Source organism: Mustela nigripes, chromosome 18, assembly GCF_022355385.1.
Source record: "Mustela nigripes isolate SB6536 chromosome 18, MUSNIG.SB6536, whole genome shotgun sequence".
NCBI lineage: Eukaryota > Metazoa > Chordata > Mammalia > Carnivora > Mustelidae > Mustela > Mustela nigripes.
Genome location: NC_081574.1, coordinates 35,117,270 through 35,140,519, shown reverse-complemented (window position 1 = coordinate 35,140,519; position 23,250 = coordinate 35,117,270). Strand labels below are relative to the sequence as shown.

Genomic DNA, 23,250 nt, shown 5'->3' with positions numbered 1-23,250 from the left:
GGGTATGTGCTTTGGTGAGTGCTGTGAAGTGTGTAAACCTGGTGATTCACAGACCTGTACCCCTGGGGATAAAAATATATGTTTATAAAAAATAAAAAATTAATGAAGGCAAAAAATAATAATAATAACTTTGCCTCCACTTTTCCTAATAAAATAAAAATTAAATGTAGTTGCAGCAATCAGTGAGACAATATTATCTAATATAGGTTTAATTGGAGTTTCAGATAAATGGAAAGAAAAAAATGGGTAGAAAAATAGTTGAAAAGATAATGGCCAAAGTTGCCCTAAATTTAGTGAAAAACTACAATTATAGATTGAAAGACTGAATATACAAATGGACAAAGGCCAGACCAAATATAAAAAGAGAAGTGTGTCACACAACCTTCAGTAACCTATCCAGGAAACTAATCCTGTTTGTGAACATAAATAACCTAAAAAGCCAGCCCCACTACATGTCAGATTCTATAGGAAGTCATATCGCTATCTTCAGTAACAATCAAGAAAACTAAACAGTAACTTATATAACAGTCACTCTCAAATAACCAAGACTTGATTAAAACCCTTCAGCTTTCCTAAATTTTGTCTCTCCTTCCAACTTAGAAACAAGCAGAGAAAATCATATATGTAGTCCTAAACATAAAATACTTCACCACTTCTAGTTAGCCTACCTACAGATTTCTCATGCAAATGATTTCTCATCAGGGCATTCCTGAGGCTTTCCCTTTTTTCTACAATATCAACATTTCCCACTCTTTTCCTGCTTTTAAGTGCCTGCAAAATTCAAGTGATGGTGGCTGACTCTCTTACCATGGCAAGCTCTGAGTAAGTAGTCCTTGCTTATTCTCATTTGTTTGGTTTGTTTATTTCCCAATATCATTAGTGTGAAAAAAGCAAGCATTAGAAACTGCTTGTGAAAGTGACCAGATATTGGATTTAACAGAAAAAAACTTCAAGCAGACATTATAATTATATTCAAAGAATTACTGAAGTAAACCATGATGTAAAAAATAGATGTATGTTAACAATATATCAAATAGAGTCTATCAGTATAAGGTAGAGATTGTCAGAAGAGGTAAAACACAAGACACAACTATAGTCTATCGATGGGTACCATGCTTTAAATTCAAAGATGCAAATAGGTGGGGAATAAAAAGAATGAGAAAAGATGTATCATGCAAATAGCAACCATAAGCAAATCAGAGTGACTATTTCCAGTATCAGACAAAATAGACTTTAAAACAAAAAAATTGTTACTAGAAAAAAAGAGCAACATTTTATAATAATAGAAGTTTCAACCCACAAGGAAGATACAACATTTGTAAATATATATGCACCAAATAACAGAACACCAAATTGCACAAAACAAAACAAAAAATAAAAATATAAGGAGAAATAGACAATTCAACAATTATGGTTGGAGATTTCTTTTTCTATCTTACCTTACTTTCAGTAAGGGATAGAACAACTAAGCAGAAGATCAACAAGAAAGTATAAAGCTTGAAAACACCATAAACCAATGAAACCTTACAGACATCTATAAAACACTCAACTGAACAACAATAGAATATATCTTCTTATGAACACATGGAATATTTTCCAGGACAGACCATATGCTAGGCCATAAAAGAAGCCTCAATTAATTTAAAAGTATACAAATAATAAACGTATGTTTTCTGATAACAATCACATGAACTTAGAATCATTTACATAAAAATCTGGAAAAACTAAAAAATAAAAATCACATCCTAAATAACCTATATGGGTCAAAGGAGAAATAACCATGAAACCAAAAAATAGTTTAAAATAAACTAAAATGAAGACACACCATACTAAAAAGTATGGTAGGTATCTAAATTAGAGATAAATTTATACGTAAGAAAATCTTAAATTAATAATCTAACCATCCATCTAGGACACAGGAAAAATATATAGTAAATCAATATCAAGCAGAAGAAAAGAAAAAAGATTAGAATGAAATAAAATAAGGATAAAAAATAAATCAATAAAACCAAAATGTGACTCTTTAAAAAGATAAACAAAAATGACAAATCTTTATAACAGTCTGTGTTTGATACAGAAACTTATTTCTCAGAAAATAAAGTACATCAGGGGTTTATGTGCTTGAAATTAGCATATGCTTTACCATATAACTCTATCAGTTGAAAGCAGCTAACCTAGTTGGAAGATATACTAGGTTATTAAATAGTCATTTACCATGCCAGTCAGTACTCTGAAAGACTGGGGTTATGGCTGATCAGTATATGATAGTTTCCTGATAGCCAGAATACATAGGTTCAGGAAGTGGGAATGTTGAAGTGGGAATGTCTCCTGTCACCATTATACCTAACATGCTAACCTTTTTCTTTTTTCTTCTTCCTACAAGCTGTTGGAAGTTAACTTCACAATTTAGTCTCTAGTTAACATAGTATTAATTAATGGACATGATGGCTCTTGTGATTGTGTGTCTCCTCAGTTGAGGGGAAGGGTGGGAATTTCTTCACTTGTAAAAAGGGTAGCTGAATCTTGTTAAATAGAAATATGGGATAATTATGCTGTTTTACCAGAGCTCAAATGTGTGCAAATGAAAGCTGATTTTCATTTAGCTAACTTTATTTAAGCTGACTTCATTTCAAAGCTGAAGTCAAAGTTGTAGACTTTATCAATTACTGATGTCTTGGCACTCAGCTTCTAACAGATCTTTTACCTGCTTTGTGAAAATGAATCTGGGCCCCTAAATGATTTTCTCCTTTGCCAAGTGGCTCTGAAGTTTTGCCAGTAAAGGGTGTAGGAGAGCATGTCTCCTGGTTCCAGTGTGCCAGTTTGGAAATCTCCTGTAAGTATCCTGCTCATTGAACCACCAGGATCCCTCAGTGCTCGGTGATTCTCCAGTACACAGACCCTTCAGTGTATCATGTTCACTAGCACCCATCAGCCTCTAGGTTCCCCCCATAATTCAAGTTTCTCTCCTTTCACAGCAGAGTAACTTTGTGAAATACTTCTTTGTGAACAGCTTTCCTGACTACCCTAAAATGATTTCTGGGAAGTTCCAAAGAGAAATTCTATGGCAATACCTACTGGTACAGCACCATTGTGACTTCCTACTATTCAGAGATCCACAGCTGTGTCCCTTCTAACAAGGTTTGGATCTCAACGCTGGGATAACAACATTGTCTTCTTCATTACAGTCCTAGGGCTGCTGGCTGTTTCTTGTATCTGGTATTCCTATGTTTTTTAGAGTTCTCTTTACTTCTTACTTTTTATTCTAGTCTCTGTTACAGTTAATAACTCTTTATATTACACCTTCCCTGTTCAAGTTACTATATGATTTCTTTACATTAATTAAACATAAACTAAAACAGTATCTTATTTTTTTTTAAATTTCATTAGCATACCATCATAATGAATTTCTTTGTATTTTTTTTATTGTGGACCCATGCAGCATTTCAGTTGTATGAATCATACTTTTTAAGATCAAGATAAAATACCTGGACCTTCCCACCAGGTTAGTCTACTTCCTTCTAAATGTGGTTTCTATTGCTCAGATTGATAACATTTCTAATTCTTTGGAATAATCAGTTATATCAGCATTATAAATAATTAGAAAGGTTATAAATCAATAAGTAAAAAATTATTTTTAAGTAAGCATTAAGAGAAAATTTTCATGGAGGAGTCAAAAAGCTCGTTATTATTATTAATGAGCTTATTATTATTATTATTAATCTATTTCTTTCTTTGGTTTTTCCTGTTCTAATCATTGTCATTTCTTGCACTGTTTTCCTCTATTATATCTTGCTCAATGTTCTCTTTGCCCTGAGAAGAACATGTATACTGTTGGAACTGTGTGTTCGCTCCTATAATTGTTGATTAGATGAAGTTGATTGATAGTTCCACTCAAAATCCAAAAGATTTGTTGAGTTTCTTACTTTTCAATTACTGAGAAAAGAATATTTAAATCTCCAGTTATATTAATAATTTATCTGTTTCTCTTTTCATTTCTGTCAATTTCTGCCTGATGCAACTTGAGGTTTGTTTTTATATGCAAACACATTTTGAATTGTTATGCTGTTCTGGTGATTTTACCTTTTAATCATGATGAATATTTATTTGTTCTATAGAGATTGTAAAGTCCATGACAATGATGAATGGCTTATACTTCTAAGCTCTAGGCGCTGGTAACAAATTCCTTCTATGTATAACGGACTGATTTGTTCTAAAATAAGTCTGTATTTACCAAGATAATATGAGGTTGAAGGATAAAAATCATTTGTAGACTTCATTAAAAATAAATTTACCTACTTTAATCTAATTTAATAAAATTTCCTGATTTTTCCTGCACTGGAAATAGGCTTGCAGCTTTAGTAAATGTAAGCTATCTATACAGCACCAATATTGATTGCATTCGAAGCTGACACTAACGACCCACTTCATTCAGGTTATCAATAAAACATTCATTGCTTTGTTTCTTAAATTATACATTTCTCTCTCATGGATACCTCCTGGGAAGTAGGAAGCAGAGTTAGGTGTTAACTATGGCAGAATTACATAAAATTCAGGTATGGGATACTATAGCCCTGTGTAGCTCTTTGTCTCACTGGTGCTAACTCTGTCTCTCTCTCACACACAAAAGAAGAACAGCATTTCAGACAAGAGTAATTCCTGCAATTCTATGCATACTTCTCAATTATTTTTACAACAAATTATAGATACTATTTTTTAAAGTTTTTTTTTTTTTTAATTTATTTGAGAGAGAGGGAGAGTACAAGCCAGGGTAGGGGCAGAGGAAGAGGAAGAAGCAGGCTCCTGGCTGAGCAGGGACCCACCACGGGACTCCATCCCAGGACCCTAGGATCATGACCTGAGCCAAAGGCAGTCGCTTAGCCAACTAAGCCATCCAGAAGCCCAGTTATAGACATTATTAAATGAAGCTCCAAGCGTTCCAAATACATGAAAGTTTAATATATTCTTACATGCACATGAAATTCTGTTTGTATTTATTTGATCCTTGAACGTATGTTAGACAAGCCTTTGGATTTTCCTCTTCTTCCCAGATTTACCTTTCCTGATTTAAATCATAATTTTTTCGCTCTAAGTATTTCATGGTATTTTCAATCCTATTGCTACATGTACTTAAGCACATATATGTACATCACTGTGAAATAATAGCACAATTGTTTTTGGTTTGGTTAACCATCTGTTTGATAAGGCTAACTTGAGACACATTTTAAGCAGAAAGTGCAGGGTCCCCAGAAAAAGAAAGATGAGATATAGCTTTTGTGATACAAGAGAAGGCATTTTAGGTCCCCAGCTCTTTTCTGTGATCTGTGCCCTACCAGCACTATTTGCCCAAGAACAGTTTTTGCAGATCTTCCAAGGAGGTATCAGAATTACAAAGAAATGCTATTAAGGAGGGCACAGTATTGCATGGAGCACTGGGTGTGGTGCAAAAACAATGAATTCTATTATGTTGAAAAGAAATTTAAAAAAAAAAAGAATTACAAAGAAATGCAAAAACCTCAGTAGTTAAGGATTTTAATGGAACAAAGGGAATAGGAAAACTAAGTCTCAATCAGGCCAGGAACCAGCCTAACCATATCAGAAAAAATAAATCTGTAGTAAAATAAGCAAGACTCTGCATTCTTTACTCAAGATAAGAGCCCAAGATCCTCTCTAGTTTACACTCTCTGAGTATCCCCATAACCCTCCGACACTTACCTCTGTTTCATTATAATGCTTTATAATTTTTTTATAATGTTTTCATTATAATCTCCACCCTATGAGGAGTACAAGCTTCATTAACAAGCATAAAATGTGTGTATAGGTGTGTTTTCTAAGGACACATGCACAACTTTATGCCTACCTTTATATGCGATGACAAAGCTCTCCTTTCTGAATCTTCATCCTAAGCACTAAATAAAAAGAACCTGCCCCTTCTTGCTTAGGCTTTGGAGCTATGCCCTATGATCTTATTTGTTGTAAAAATTTTCCTTTATATGACAACCACCTGGTGTAGTCTCTATCTGTAATTCGCCAAGGAGCTAACTCATGCTAGTTCAGTTACATCATCATCAAAAGTAAATGGTTAACCTCCTTTTAAAATAAAACATAACTCCAACCCTTTGTGTTCTAACAGGCCAACCCTAATTAAGGCGAACAAAGAAACACATAGTAAAGATAAAATAGACAGTAAAAGTCATACCTGAAGCTGTTGTTCAAGAGGCTTCATACTTCCTGTGCCATTATAACCATAAACTCTAAAATTATTAGGTAAAAAAGCTCTGTAAAATAAAGATAAAATGTATTTAATGGGGAATTTGTTTTCTAAGCTCCTATCTTGAAAATGTGTTTATTTTATCCTACTTATTATAGATAGGTAGAAAGACAGGGTTAGGGAGAAATAGAAAGTCCTGAAAATATGGATTTCATTCTAATTTTACTCAAAAATCCTGGTGTCTAGACCTCTCCTCGTTCACTTTACCATCACACTGTCCTCTAGGCTGTTTTTTAAAATATAATCACCAAGGGGTGCCTGGGTGGCTCAGTTGGTCAAGCATCTGCCTTTGGCTCAGGTCATGATCCCAAGGTCCTGGTGATGAGGGAGCAGGAGGCTGGCTGAAGACAAAGCAAAAGCTGGCACCTTGCACCCCCTCTCCACTTGCTTCCCTCAGTAATGTGTGTGACATTCCTCAGGCACCCCTGACTGCCATAAATGAGAAACAAATAGTTAACTTGCAGAGATCACAATCCTGCAAGACAGCGTCTCCCTTGGTTTACAAATGTCCTAGAGATCTACAAAGAAGTTACCTTATCAATAATACAATTTCCAGAGGCAAATAACTCAGTTCCTCAAGCCCTAAATAAAGTTAAATTTCTTCTAAACCCAAATCTCACTAACAAAGATGCTTGATAGCAGAAATGTGAATGGCTTGCCAAAAGACAACATTGATCAAGTTGCAAGGCCTCTGGTATCCCAGCACCTTCTAGGCCCTCTTTAGCATATGAAAGTTCCGTTGAAACCTCCCTTCCCCTCACCTTCCCCTACATAAAACCTGCCATCTCTCACAACCTGGGGTGGGGGGGGGCAGCAGCTCTTCCTGCCCATGGGTCCTGTCCCCTTGCTTTAATAAACCACCATTTTGCACCAAAGATGTCTCAAGAATTCTTTCTTGGTCATCGGCTCCGGACCTCAGCCCACCAAACCTCACCTACGTTCTAGAACTTCGTCACTGGGATGGAACCTGAATTGGGCTCCCTGCTCAGCAAGCAGTCTGCTTCTCCCTCTGTCTCTCCCTGTGCTTGTGATTTTCCACACTCTCTCCCTCAAATAAATAAAATCTTAAAAAAAAAAAATAGACAAGTTTGTCTCAGAGTATTTGTACCAGTTGCTGCCCCTTCCTGGAATGTTCTTCAGCATAGTTCATTTTCTCATTTACTTCAAGTCTATATATCACCTTCTCAGTGAGACTGATCTGGGTAAGTTTATTTTTTAAATGCAACTTTCCTAATTATCAAAACATAGGATTTTCAAACAATACTTCTAACTTTGCTCTCTATTTTTGCTTAAGCATTTATCACCTTCTAAAATTCTTCCTAATCCACTCATTTACAGTATTTGTGTAGGAAAGAGATTAGGGTTCAAAGCTGACAGCCAGAGAAGAGAGAATTCTTGAGACATTTTGGTGCAAAAAAGTGGTTTTATTAAAGCACAAGGAGAGGACCTGTGGACAGAGAGCTGAACTGGGATCATGAGGAGTCACCAATCATATACTTTCAAGTTTGGAGGGGATTAGGAATAGTGTAAATCCCTAAGAAATTTTAGAAGCAAGGTTTCTAGGACCTTGAGGGGCTAGCTGTTGTTAGGAAAAGTTCACTTATGACTGTCTAATAAAACCTTAGTCATGTGACCCCCTCAGATGTATATCAGTGGGTCATATGCTTGTGGGAGGACTACCAATATACATCTTTGGGGATAGAGATAAAGGAAGTTTCCGAAGGAATTTTTATATGTTAAAATAGACTTACACAATCCTGGGGGTTGGACTAAGATTGCCTTTCAACCCTAACAAAGTCTTAATATCAAGGCAGCAGAGTTTCTAGAGAAATGTCACTCTACCTATTTCAAGGACTTGTTATTAGGCTATAGGCAGGTAAGGAAATTTAATTTTTCCTTTGTCATTAATATCATTATTAGTTTCATTTGATAATATAAACAGAGATTCTTGTCCATTTTGTTTACTAGTGCATCTCAAGTACTTAAAAGAATACTGGTAAAATAGCAAATGGTCAGTAAATATTGAACTAATGTGACAAGAATTCAACAGATTAGATGGAGAATTCACATGATAGTATATTATTTGTAAATATGGGATGGATATGCTGAAATGGCTTTATAAAAAGAAAGGGTAAATGTAGATATCCCATTTCATTTCTCTAGTAAGTGTAACATAAAATTTGTGACTACCATGGCAGTCTGGATTTGTTGGAAGCAAAAGGTCAAAGAGCCAAACATTGATAAACAGAGCAAGATTTTTTTTGCATTTTTGTCATACCAAAAAAAATAATATGACCCACAGTGGGGGAGGGGCTCCAGGAAACAGATTCTCAGTAGAAGGTCCTATAAAGAGGTTTAGCTGGTCATATGCAGGCACCGGTTTTTTGGAAAAGAAAGAAAAAGCCAAATGTCTCTGTTTGGGCAAGAAAACTGCTGGGATGTCTAGAAACAGGCTGAATCACTGGTGTCCTGTACCCCTAGAGAGAAAGTAATAAATGTTTGAGGTATATCAAATACATAACTTCTCTCCCTGTAAAATCTTTTGCCTGTGTTGGAAAATGTGCAGAGTGGCCAAAGAGCTAAATTTAAATTCTCTGAAAACAAGAGCAAATTTTTTATTTAAAAAAAAACTGAGGGGTGCCTGGGTGGCTCAGTGGGTTAAAGCCTCTGCCTTCAGCTCAGGTCATGATCCCAGGATCCTGGGATCAAGCCTCATATCAGGCTTTCTGCTCAGCAGGGAGCCTACTTCCCTTCCTCTCTCTCTGCCTGCCTGACTACTTGTAATCTCTGTCTGTCAAATAAATAAATAAAATCTTTAAAAAAATGATAATACAGAATTAAGAAGCTCTATGTGATTCAACCATGATAAAAGCAAAGAAAAATTACATGTGTTTTGTTTAGAAGACTAATGAAAACCAAAATAAAATCTTCAAATTATTAAGAGGAAAAACAAAGATGTTACCTTCAAAGAATCAGCAATAAGACTGACAACTACTTTGTCCGTAAAAATGAAGAAAGTCAGAAGACAATAGAATGACAAGTTTAAAAGGTTAAAATCGTTTTTTAAAATGTCATCCTAGAATTTACTTCAGCAAAAAAATGTTTCAGAGGAAGGTTAGGTAAAAATTTAACAATGAATACAAACCAATATAATTTTAAAAAAGCAGACTCACAACAGAAATATAGATAATTCCAGAGAGATATATAAATTAACTGCATATAGAAACAGACATGGGGAAGGAGATGTAAAGCACCAGAATAAGTAAATTTATGGTTAAATTTAAAGAATGTAGGCTGTACAAAAATAATCTAATTGGGGTTTAAAAGTATCAGGATTATAATGGGTGAAAAAATAATAAACACATAAAAGAAGGCAAATGGAATTAAAAGATTTAATAATTTGACAATACAGGATAACTGATAAAAGTAATAATGCATATTAGTGTCAATAACTCAGAGATTAACATGTTAATTGAAATAAACTATTAAAAGAATAGTAAAAGAACATATAATAAAGAATTTGATTGGAAATGATACAATATAAAATGACAGATTCATTAAAATGAAGATAATAAAAAAGAATATAAAATAAAAGGCACAAAAGAAAAATAATAAAATGACTTCAAAAATTATATGGAAAATCAGAGGGTCAAGAAAAGCAAGGACATCTTAAAACTCTTGAACAAGGCTGGGCATCAAGAACTGTAATAAATTCACTGTAATTAGTTTAGTATGGTATTTTATAGATCAATAGGATGCAAGAATAAATATATAAACTAGCAGAAGAGAAAAAAGGATCCAGAGTCATTCAATTTATGACATCAATTACATTAAAATGCAGTGAAGGAAGGTTGTGTTTTCTTCCAAATGGCCTTTGCTAAATCCATACAATGCTAATATGAAAAAATAATTAAATCTTCACTCTTATGCTCACAAAACACATAAATATCAATTCTGGATAAATTTTAGAGCTAACTGTGAAAGTGAAAACAATAAGAATATTAAAAGAAAGTAGTAGCTTTGATGGGTATCTGTATGTAGACCATCACTTCTTTAAAAATTATAAAAAGAATAATAACTACAAAGTAAAAAATGATCATTTGTACTGCATTTAAAGTAAGAATATCACACTCAATAAAAGAAAAATCCAGACTGGATAAAAATTGAAAGACAATGGTAGGAAAAATGTAGTTTACAAATACTAAACAAAAGAAAGTTTGTGTAACTATACAAACATCAAATAAAATGTAAAATAATTACTAACCACTTCATAATGTTAACATTTTATTCATCAAAAAGGTAAATATTTAAAATTTTTACTTAATTATTTACAATCTCAAAATAGGGAATTCAAAAATTAATCAATTTGAAAATCACTGTGGAAGATTTTAATACATATTAAATAGAAAACTCATTTTTGAATATGGAAGAATTCTATGATATGATTTTAAAAGAACATTATAGTAAGTAATTATAGGATACTTGCTATTTTCTAGTACATATAGAATATTTACAAAAACTGAATATATATCACATCACAAAGTTAGCCTCAACTTTTAAAGGATTGAAATCAGAGCATATTCTGTGGTTAAAAATTACTAGAAATAATTCTTAGAAAAGTGCCACATGTATTGATGTTTAGAGATACAGTGAAATAATTCATGGGCCAAAGAGGAAATATAATATAAAGTTTAAAATGTTTGTTAATGGCAAACTAGAGAAAATTCTATACACCAAAGATGTAAGGGACAACTAAGCAGTATTTGGAGAAAAAAGTTAGCCTTAAATCTTTAAACTGGAAAATAAAAATGGTGATGAGTAATCAACTTAGAATTATTTTAAGGAAGTTATAAACAAAGTCAAAATAAACACAAAGATATTAAAAGCAAAACAATAATACAAAATTCATATAATGTAGAGGACACCTGGAGTAAGGAGGCATTTTTTATACTAGATAAAACAAAAATTTTTCACAAAAGAAAAATTCTCTTTACTAAAATACCATAAGTATGAAAACAGAAGGCATAAAACAGAAGTTATTTGAAAAACACATCATGAATTAGGCTTTTAAGGCAAAACGTTAAAAGAAATCCTTAAAATAGGAAAGAAAAGGTCAAATTAGACATGTCTTTTTTAGGAAGTATAAATGTCTTAGGAATACAATGGTGGAGGAGTAAGAGATTTAAATATTCTCAGGTCCTGGGAGTTCAGCTAGATAGCTATCAAACCATGCAGAACACCAACACACTCAACAGGAGATCAAAGAGAAGAGGAGAAACAATTCTAGGAACAGGAAAGCAACCACTTTCTGGAAGGTAGGATGGGCAAATTATATATATATATATATATAATTTTATTTTTTTCTTTTTCTTTCTCCTTTTTTCTCTGCTGGTTTCAGGTCTCTTCCGATTTGGTTAGTGTATATTTTTCTGGGGGCATTGATACTCTTAATATTTTGTTTTCTCATTCATCTATTCTTATCTGGATAAAATGACAAGGTGAATTTGAGGTGAAATACAAGAAGATAGACCTGGGCGGGGGGAGGGGCCAGTTCCTGGCAAGCCGTAGAGCAGTGGAGCATAAAATCAGAACTTTAAGAAGTCTGCTCCATTGTGAGATGTCTCTCCAGAGGCTAGGCAGGGGGTGAAGCCCTCATGGGAACAGTGTGGTCTCAGGACCCACAGGGTCACAGGAAGACTGGGGGTACATGAGTGTGGCAGAGCTCCTAGGTGTCAGAGGAGGCAAGCCAGATGCAAAAATGGAGCCAAGCAGTGGACTCCCAACTTGGAATTACCTTAAACCATGATCTGAAGCACAGTCAGGCCGCCACTCTTCGAGCAGGGACCCCTCAAGTGGCAGGTCTGGGAAGACCCACCTCCTTCCTTCACGGGAGGAGTTGCATAGGAACACATTGTAGGAATCTGCTGGGTTTGGAGACTCCAAACTGAGCCATTGCCAGAGATAGAAATGCTCAGTCACAGGCTGGGCAAGCATGGAGTATGACCAGAGACCAGGGAGACGGGAAGGGTTGACTTCTTTTCTCTGAAGGCACACTGAGGAGTGGGGCCCCGAGCTCTCAGCAACTACAGGGCCAGAGATTGGAAGGCTGCCATTTTCATTCTCATCCTCCAAAGCTGTACAGAAAGCACTCAGGGAACAAAAGCTCCCAAAAGCAAAACCAAGCAGATTACTTAGCCTGGTCCCTGGCAAGGGTGGTACAATTCTGCCTCAGGCAAAGACATTTGAGAATCACTGCAACAGGCCCCTCCCCAAGATCAGCAAGAACATCCAGTCAAGATCAAGTTCACTAGTCAATGAGAACTTTGGAATTCCAGAGTTAGGGGAACACAGAACATGGAATTCATGTCTTTTTTCCCCCATGATTCTTTAGTCTTTCAAAGTTAACTTTTTAAATTTTATTGTTTTCTTATTCTTTTAATTTTTTCTCTTTCCCATTTTAAACATTTTAACTATTTTATCTTATCAATACCTTTCTAAATTCCTTTTTTACTTTTTCATTGTTATATTCTATTCCTTCATTGTATTTAACCTTATTTTTTGTATACATATAGGTTTTACTTTCTTTGAAATTCTGGAATACAGTTTCTTCTAACAGATCAAAATATACTCTAAATCAGCACATAGCTTTCTTCTAGTCTCCAGCCTCATCACATTCTTCTCGTTTCTTTTCTTTTTTCAACCAACTTCTTATCAATTCCTTTTTTAGAATCTTCTTTAATTTCCATCTTTACAGCCACATTCCATCCCTTCATCATGTTTACCCTTATTTTTGTATATATATAAGTTTTTCTTTCTTTAAATTTTTTGGATAGTTTCTTCTAACAGACCAAAATACACCCAAATCAAGTATGTGGCTCTGTTCTATTCAGTTTAATCATATATATATATATATATATATATAAAATTTTATTTTTTTCTTTTTCTTTCTCCTTTTTTCTCTGCTGGTTTCAGGTCTCTTCTGATTTGGTTAGTGTATATTTTTCTGGGGGCATTGATACTCTTAATATTTTGTTTTCTCATTCATCTATTCTTATCTGGATAAAATGACAAGGTGGAAAAACTCACCTCAAAAAAAACAAAGAACAAGGGGCAGTACCGACAGCTGGGGACCCAATCAATACAAACATTAGTAAGATGTCAGAAGTAGAGTTCAGAATGACGATTATCAAGGTGCTAGCTGAGCTTGAAAAGAACATGGAACATACTAGAGAATCCCTTTATGGAGAAATAAAAAAACTAAAATCTAACCAAGTTGTAATCAGTGAAATGCAATTAAAAAAAAAAAAAAGGATGTTCTAACTGCTAACTGCTAGGATAAATGAGGCAGAAGAGAGAATTAGTGATATAGGAGGCCAAATGATAGAGAATAAAGAAGCTGAGAAAGAGAGAGATAAACAACTACTGGACCACAAAGGGAGAATTCAAGAGATAGTGATACCATAAGATGAAACAATATTAGAATAATTGGGATCCCAGAAGAAGAGGAAAAAGAGAGAGGGGCAGAAGGTATTTTGGAGCAAATTATAACAGAGAATTTCCCTAATTTGGCGAAGGGAACATGTCAAAATTACTTTTAACAACATTGATAAATCTCACAGACATTATTTTGAGTGACTGTAACAAGTTGTAGGAGAATAAGCTATGATTCATTTAGAATTCAAAGCAAACAAATAGAAATATGTTACTTAGGATAATTAAATAAAATCAAGGAAATGGTTAACACAATGATCAAGAAGGTAGTTACAAATAGGGATGGAAAATGATACCTTTTTGAGGGCAGTCAATGTCAGGGGGTACAGGAATGTTTATTTCGTAGTTATTCATTTAACTGCATAAACATATTTCAGATATTTTAACTTGTACTTAACATATTGTACAATAAGGAATATTAAAACAACAATTAAATAAAGGTAATTGGTAGTGATTTTTCTGAAAGAGAGAAGATCCAATCCCCTATTTCCATCTCCACTCTCATCATTCAGAAATGACCAATTAACCATTAACCATTTTTAAATATGGTACTAAATTTTAGAAAATAAAATATGTTGACAAAGTATGGCCTATAGGCCAAACCCAACCCACCACTTTTTTTTTTATATAAAGTGATATTAGAATATAGCTATATCCGTCTATCTGCATATTCCCTATGACAGCTTTCACAATAGCAGAACTGAGTGGTTGCAAGAGAGACCATATGGAGCCCATTCTAAAATGTTTGCCCTGTGCCAAAGGAGTACTGATTCTTGCTTTAAACAGAATGATCAAATGGGGCACCTGGGTGGCTCAGTGGGTTAAAGCCTCTGCTTTCAGCTCAGGTCATGATCCCAGGGTTCTGGGATTGAGCCCAGCATTGGGCTCTCTGCTCAGCAGGGAGCCTGCTCCCCCTCCCCCACCATCTGCCTCTCTGCCTACTTGTGATCTCTGTCTGTCAAATAAATAAATAAAATCTTTTTAAAAATTATTAAACAGAATGATCAAAGAAATAAAAGTAAAGACTAGTGCTGCAGCTGAAAGAGTGAGCAGGTGACATTGCAAACAAGGACAGAATCTGGACCAGAACTGTGGCCTTATGGATGGAGGGTTAAATGGCCTCTGGTCTCTAGCATGAGAACACACTGTGGACTTTCCAGTAAAGGGCATAAAGCTAGAAATATCCTCACAATTTTTAAACAGAAGGAGAAAAAAATCAATACCTGCTGTCTATAGACAATGGAGGAAATGAAGCTACCCAATCCTGACAATGGCAAAAGGAGCATCACATGCAAAAATGAAAACCCTAAACTACATCTCATGCAGATGTGGAATGGATTACAAATAGCCCCATCACTGCTGAAATTCTTAGGTGATGAATTATATAAACATTGGAGCCAGCTAAATGGATTCACTAAATGGAATGAAGCCACTGCTTGACATAGGGTTGCCACAAAAACCCTTAATATGTAAAACATATAGTATGTGAACAATAAGTTGAGGCTTGCCTGTAGTATTACCTTCAATATTTTAATCTAGAACCATTCCTGAGTTTGGCAGGAACACCTTTGAGCAATGTGATAAAACTGGTGTTCTAATTTTGTGTGTTTGAAGGCTGTAGGGGACTGTGGAGTTTCTGTGACAAGGCACAGATTGCTGCTAGCTCTACACACAGCCAAAGCTTCATAGGCTGTTGAGAGTGCAAGTGACATCACTGTTTGTATATAAACTGTTGACTAAGCCTGAAGCCAACTACATGGCAAGACACCCTGAGTCCCTGGGACAGTGGTCACTGAAGGCTTTGTGACTCCACCAGCAGGGATTCCCTGGACACACATTATTCTGTCTCCTCTTCACCACAGTCTTACTCACTATATTCTCATCTGTTGCATTAAAATGAAAAAAAAAAAAAAGGAAAAGTTTTTATGTTTTACTTTGTATAGTTTTGGTCAGATCTAAAAAGCTGAGTTCTATTTGTGACTACTTTTTTGACTTTTTGCAACAATATTTTGAAAATTTTTAAGCCAAGACTTACTAGGTAACTCTTACTTAATTTCCAAAAAGCTGGTTCCTCTTTGATTAAACATTTGTAATTATGTTCTAATTTTATCATGCTAGTCATTGAGAATATGGTTACTCTTAAAAAACTTTGTGATGGTTTTTCCTTAAGTGTATTTTGCTTGTATGCATGAAGAAAGCATTAATTGTAGGGTATGTAATACTCAATTCATCCATTATATCATCATCAGCTGTATTGTATATTCTATACTCTTTTTTCCTAATATAAAAAAAGACAGAGCTTAAGAAATATACTGCTATTCAGAAGCCAACTTTTTTAATATTAGGAAAAAATATAGAATATACAACTAATGATGACACAGATGGCTAACAGACACATGAAATAGCAGACACATGAAATGATCAACATAACTCATCATCGGGGAAATACAAATCAAAACTTCAATGAGATATTACCTCACACCTGTCAGAATGGCTAAAATAACAACACAGGAAACAAAGACGTTGGCAATAATGCAGAGAAAAGGGAACCCTGTCACAGTGTTGATGGGAATGCAAATTGATGCAGCTGCTCTGGAAAGCAGTATGGAGGTTCCTCAAAAAGGTAAAAATAGAACTACCCTACAATCCAGCAATAACACTACTAGCTATTTACCCAAAGAATACAAAAAATTCAAAGGGATACATGCACCCCAGTATTTGTAGTAGCATTGCCTACTGTAGCTAAATTACAGAAACAACCCAAATGTCCCATCAATTGATAAATGGATAAAGAAGAGGTTGTATACCTATATAATGGAATATCACTCATCCATAGAAAAGAATGAAATCTTGCCATTTGCAATGACGTGTATGGAGCTAGCAAGATCAGTCAGTCAGAGAAAGACAAATAAATACCATATGATTTCCCTCATATGTGGAATTCAAGAAACAAACAGATTAACATAGGGGGAAAAAAGAGAGAAAGGCAAACCCATAAAAGAGACTTAGCTATAGAGGGGCACCTGGGTGGCTCAGTGGGTTAAAGCCTCTGCCTTTGGCTCAGGTCATGATCCCAGGGTCTTGGGATCAAGCCCCTGATCAAGCCCCGCATCTGCTCTCTGCTCAGCAGGAGGTCTGCTTCCTCCTCTCTGCCTGCCTCTCTGCCTACTTGTCATCTCTGTCAAATAAATAAAGAAAATCTTAAAAGAGAGAGAGAGAGAGATTTATCTATAGAAAACAAACTGATGGTTACCAGAGGTGAGTGAGGGATGTGCAAAATAGGTGATAGGGATTAAGGAGGGCACGTGTGATAACCACTAGTTGTTATATGTTAAGTGTTGAATCACTAAATTCTACTCCTGAAACTAATATTACATTATATATTAACTAACCAGATTTTAAATAAAAATTTGGAGAAAAAAGAAAAACAATTTCACACTGTTTTAAAAACAAATTAGAGTTCTGAAATTCCTATTTTTACCATTTAAGAAGTACCATTACAATTCTGAATTTTATTTATTCCTTAGTATGATGTGCTTATTTTTCCTAATTCATCAGCTGGCATGGGATTGAGTTTGGCTAATTACACTTATATTCTAAGTCCTAAATACATTCTGATATGATGTGTTAAGTAATTTTCTTTTAGTTACCACTTTTCTTTCCACCCTAAAATTCAAGATGTTTTCAAATGAATAGTTAGTAACTAGGAACATCTAGAAATACAAAATAATTAGACTCTGGATTAATTATAAACAATAATTAGAACAAATAGAGATGACAAAATAATCTAGAACACCTACTTTTGCATTAGGTTCACCGTGTATGTTTTTCCTTCAATCATAATGTTGTAGGACACCTAGAAGAAGAGTATATTAAAAAGGCAAAGAAAAGTGAGAAGAATGTTAGAAAGGAACACTATCATTTTATATCAATGCTAACTACATTCAAAGCACATGAATACAGTAAAAAGAGGAAAATTTATAATTTAATGTTGATTTATTTCAGTAAAACTTGATATTTAAATATTGGCTTTCATAATAAATATAATGGAAGAATATGATTTGTTATTTCTTATTTGTTAATTTTCAAATATAGCTAATAAAATATTTGAATCTGCAAAATTAGTTTTTATCCAATAATTACATTAGTTTAATGAAGTCACTGCAAAACTTATGCTTAAAATGGAAGAGTAGAAATTATTCAACACAAAATTTATATGGTAGAACAAAGATTTAACAGCACATATTTGCAGATTTTATAAAATTCATTCCAAGTTTGGATCAAAACTCATTGACTTATTTTATTAATAGTAAGATTAAGAAATGATGTCTCACAAATGGGCAATTCAGTCTTTGTAGATCAATTTGGGTAGCTTTGACATCTTTACATTATTTAGCCTTCCAATCCAATAACATGGGATATACTCTATTTATTTAAGCTTTTAATTCTTCTCATCGTTTTATTGTCTTCAGAGAGGAGGCTTTGCTTATTTTTGTTAGATTTTGATTTTGATTTTTATGTAGTGTAAAATTTTCTTTTTAAAAGTTTCATTTTAGGTGTGCCTGGGTGGCTCAGTGGATTAAAGCCTCTGCCTTCGGCTCAGGTCATGATCTCAGGGTCCTGGGATCAAGTCCCGCATCAGGCTCTCTGTTTGGCAGGGAGCCTGCTTCCTCCTCTCTCTCTTCCTGCCTCTCTGCCTACTTGTGATCTGTCTCTGCCAAAGAAATAAAATCTTAAAAAAAAATTGTTAAAAAAAAGTTTCATTTTTTATTTTTGTTCTGCAGAATAGAAATGCAATTGATTTTTGTTTTGATCTTGTTTCTTTTTGTCTTGTTGTGTTCTGATCTTGTTTCTAAAGATTTTACTAAATTATTGTGCTATTTCTAATTTTCTCTAGATTATTTTGGATTTTATTTTGTAGAGAATTATTTAATTTGTAAATAATGATAGCATTATATTTTCTAATTATTATGCTTATTTTTAATTTTTGTTATTTTCTTTCCTTACTGCAGTGGCTAATATTTCCAGGCAAGGATAAATAGAAAAGGTAATAGTGGACATCCTTATCCTTTTCTTGATCTTAGGAGAAAAACCTTTCAATATTTCAACTTTATGCATGATTTTTTTTCAAAGGCATTTGATATCCTCTATAAGCCACGATTAATTATTATTTTTAATTATTATATATTTTGAACATATAAACATGACAGAAAATCATATAAAATGCTTGTCACTAATGTCTATGTTAAAAATTAAGAGCATTGCAAGTATTTGAAAGCAATATTAAGTACTCTCTTATCCCATGATCAATTCCCTTTCTTACACTCCAGCTAACCAACATCCTGAATTTCATATTTATCATTCCCATTCATATTTTTATATTTGTCCTAATTATGGATGTTTAATTTTTTGCATAAATTTTTGTTCTTCATAGATGTAATCCTACAAATTACGTATTTCATTGCTGGATTACATCTCTGCTTGAAACACTATCTCATACAATAAGCACAATGCAAACATTGCTATCGTCATCATCACCAATACATATACCTTTCTAATTTATTTTTTTGATGGTATAGCATGCCATATGAATATAGCACAGTTTATTCATCTATTCTGTCAATGGATGTTTAGTTTTCTTTCATCACTATTTTAAGCAATGGCCCAATAAATAATCTTAGACATATATCTTTGTGCATTTTTGTTAAATATGTTAAACTAAACCTATGAGTGAACTTCTTTTATTGAAAAGTACTTTTACAACTTCAAGCTTAAAATTAATCTGCAAATTTGTTCTACCAACGTAGACACTCACAAAAGTGAGTAATATTATCCTTCTATCCATCTCCTTTAATTGCATTTTGTTTTGTTAAGAGTTAACTTTTGCCATTGCTGATGTGAAATAGTAACTTATTGTGTTTACTTGGCAATTCCTTAAAAATATCCTGATTTGTATATATGTTTGATAATTATTACCCTCTCAAGTTCAACCCTTGTCATTTATAACTTTGTACGTTTCTATTTTTTGTTGTTGTTTTTTATCTTATTGACTCGTATGAATTCTTTTTTTTTAAGATTTTATTTATTTATTTGACAGACAGATATCACAAGTAGGCAGAGAAACAGGCAGAGAGAGAGAGGGGGAAGCAGTGCTCCCTGCTGAGCAGAGAACCCAGTGTGGGGCTCGATCCCAGGACCCTGGGATCATGATCTGAGCTGAAAGGAAAAGCTTTAACCCACTGAGCCACCCAGGCGCCCCATGACTTGTATGAATTCTTGATATATTCTGGATACCTTTTCTGTGTTATATGGATTTCAAATATCTTCTGTGAGTCTGGAATATTTTTCACTTTATTTATTGTATCTATTTATTTTTATCTTTGAATCTAGATGTTCCTTAATCCTTCATTTAAGTATTTATATTCCATTTTCTTTCTGGTATAATTCTTCCCTATTATAAGGTCCTAGAAATAATCTTTTATCTTGTCTTCCAAATTTTTAGTATTTTACTCTCAGATGTATGCATTTACATGATCTTGAAGCAATTTTGGTGTGTAATGTAGCATTAATATATACTTTATCATTATTCCATATTATTAATCAACTGTGCCTTCACCATTTATTAACTAGTACGTTTTTTAACCAATGATTTCATTGCCACCACTGAACTGAGTAAGCTTGTATGTGTGTGGGTCTTTAGGAGGCACTCTTTCTGTTAATTTATTTTTCCCTTAGAATTACCATATTACTTAAACTTTAAAATATGTTTTGAAATTAAACCAAAGTGAATCACTGTTTTGTTCTTCAAAATTATTAATTTTTTTAGTTTTAACCTTTCCATACATATTTTAGAATCAACCTGCCAATTTCTTATTGGAACAGCAGTCAATCTATATATATTTGGTTAAAATTAGCCCAAGAAAATACTGCATATTCTTGACTGCCAACATGATTTATTTTTTATTTTTCCATTTTTATTAGTGGTTGTATAATTTTTTAAAAGATTTATTTATTTATGTTAGAAAAAGAGAAAGAAAGAGGGGGCAAGCAAGAGGGGCAGAGGGAGAGGGAAAGAATCTAATGTCTTTCAATAAAGGTTGACTATATCCTAAAAAGTATTTACCTTTATATATATATATATGTACAATATATACCTTCATCAAAGATATGTTATTTACCAATAAAATTATTATTAAATATGTGTATTGTGTATTTTCCCTTATTTTTTTTGTTCTACATTTCTACTTAATTTCAATATTTGATTCTTATTCTTTGTTCTTGTTTTACTCCTCTTTTATAACATCCAAGTAGATGTCCGGTATTCTGATTTTGCTATGTCAGGGTTTTCTCTATACTGATTTCTATTTATTCTGTGTTGTCATACTTGCATCTAAAGATACTCTTTTTCTATAATTTCTCAGTTATTATATGTTTAATATAGCCTCTTCTCCAGATTTCTTCCCCCTCTGTCAGGAATATCAGTTATTATATACTTAAGCTTCCAATTCTATCTTTCTTCTCCCATAGTCATTCATATGTTGCATTTTCTGATCTCTTTAGTTGATTCTGGTCTACTGTTAAGTCTTGATTTTTTTTCCCACTTTCATTATACTTTTCACATCTAGACAGACTGTTCAGGTTTTTTTAGAACTTTTAGTGAAGAGTATCTTCTTATAAATTATATCATTTATTTATTAATTATAAGTTATTAACATGCACTATGTTATGTTTATAACAATTGTTAAATTCATAAGTACAATATAACCTCACTAATTCAAAAAATACTATGTATTCAGCACTATTCTAGACATGGGGGATAGAGACATTAACAAAATAGTCAAACTTTTTTCCTCGTAAATTTGAAAGTTGAGGACAGGTAAGTTTTTTAGTACTTCTCTTATGAGAATTACTATCATAGAAGGTAGTGATGCCTGGTTGAAGATATTTCCTTCTAAGCAGATTCTGTATATATTTTCTAATAAGAGCAAGCAATTCCATATTATTTTTGCATTGAAAAATAAAACTCTCTCAAAATAGTGTTAAATGCCTCACTTTTTTTTCTATTTAAATGGTTAAATCTAAGTTTTCATAAATATACATTCCTTTTAAAATGATATATTGAAAATTTTAAGCTTGTAAGTTAAGGTGACAAGTGGGTAATTGGTAAGGAAATATTTGCACTCAAATTACCAGAACATCTACTACCCAACCAAAAAGAAAATTAAGGTGTGATATTTGAAAAAACACATTTCACATCTTGGATTGATTCCAGAAATTAGTAAAAAGGAAAAAAAAAGATATTTTCTAATTCAAAGAAAACAAAACCTAATACCCTGAACCAAGATGAACTAAGATGGCATAAAAAAAGTCTTAATAATTAACATATTTGCAATCAAGATGGAAAAACTGGTCATATAAACTTCATTAAATGAAATAAATTATACAGTATAAGGAAGCCATGGGCTTACTTAACAAAGAAAAAAACCCTCAAAGATAGCCTAGTAAGAAGAGACTGTCTAGATGGATCAGGTCAATGATTATTCAAAGACACTCAAGAGGAAAACAGATTTAAATGATGGGACTTGGGGCTTTGATAATAACCATCACTATACCACATTTCTATGAAGCATGGTTTATCTTGGTTCATTTCCAAAAGGGCTTTTCCACTTACGGAAAACCAGGTATAAATATAAAATTCACCAAGTTTGCATGGATGAAAATGCCCAGTTTACTTCTTAAAAAAAAAAAAAAAATCCGCATCATTTTAGAATGTGAAAAATGCTAGTGTTTAATTACATGTGATTCAACTCCTCCACTTAATATTGACAGTGTTTTCTCTGGTATTGTAATTTGCACACGTAGTCTTTCAGAATCTGCAAGGTACAAATGTTTTATTAGAGTAACACCATCACTCCATAGCTTCCTCCATTATTTCCTCATCTAAATCTGTAATCTTTCACCTGCTACCTTTTTTAAAACTATCTTTTCAAATACAGTCGATTCCCACTTCTTCCTAGAATTACAAGACTTTAAAGAGAAATTCAGTACAAATAAAGTCAGGTCTTTGGGACTTTTCCAACTACAGAGTCTACAGGTCAAGAATGCAGAGCAATAAATGAAATGCTAACCTTGATACATTCACTTAAACCATGGCACATCTCATCTTTTACATGGTACCAAGACGAGTGGGAAAGTCCCCTCACATCCAATGTGGATTTTGGTTGGGGGAGGTGATGCGGTGGTGGGGTCTGGCTTACAGAGTCAGAGCCCCTACAAGAAAGCAGTTTCCCAGGGATACCTGGCATCTCAGAAAAAAAAAAAAAAATGGAGAGGAGAACTGACATTCCCAAAATGTCAGAAGAAAGGATTTTTTTTACTTACTATTGTCTGTCTGGACCCCAATGAGCCCGATAAGAAGTAGTAAACACAACATGGCTTCATGTACGGATGCCAGCCCGAATAATGGCAGTTGGCTTTCCTAGAGGGCAGTT

At 33.6% G+C, this 23,250-nt stretch overlaps 1 protein-coding gene across 1 annotated transcript in view; it reads right to left on the bottom strand.

The window, feature by feature from the left end:
• Positions 1–23,250, bottom strand: part of ADAM2 (ADAM metallopeptidase domain 2) — a 170,542-nt gene that overhangs the window by 124,865 nt on the left and 22,427 nt on the right. Inside the window, exon 3 of the mRNA XM_059384218.1 lies at positions 6,197–6,330. Coding sequence (XP_059240201.1) covers positions 6,197–6,330 — 134 coding nt within the window. The remainder of the gene's footprint in view (positions 1–6,196; positions 6,331–23,250) is intronic.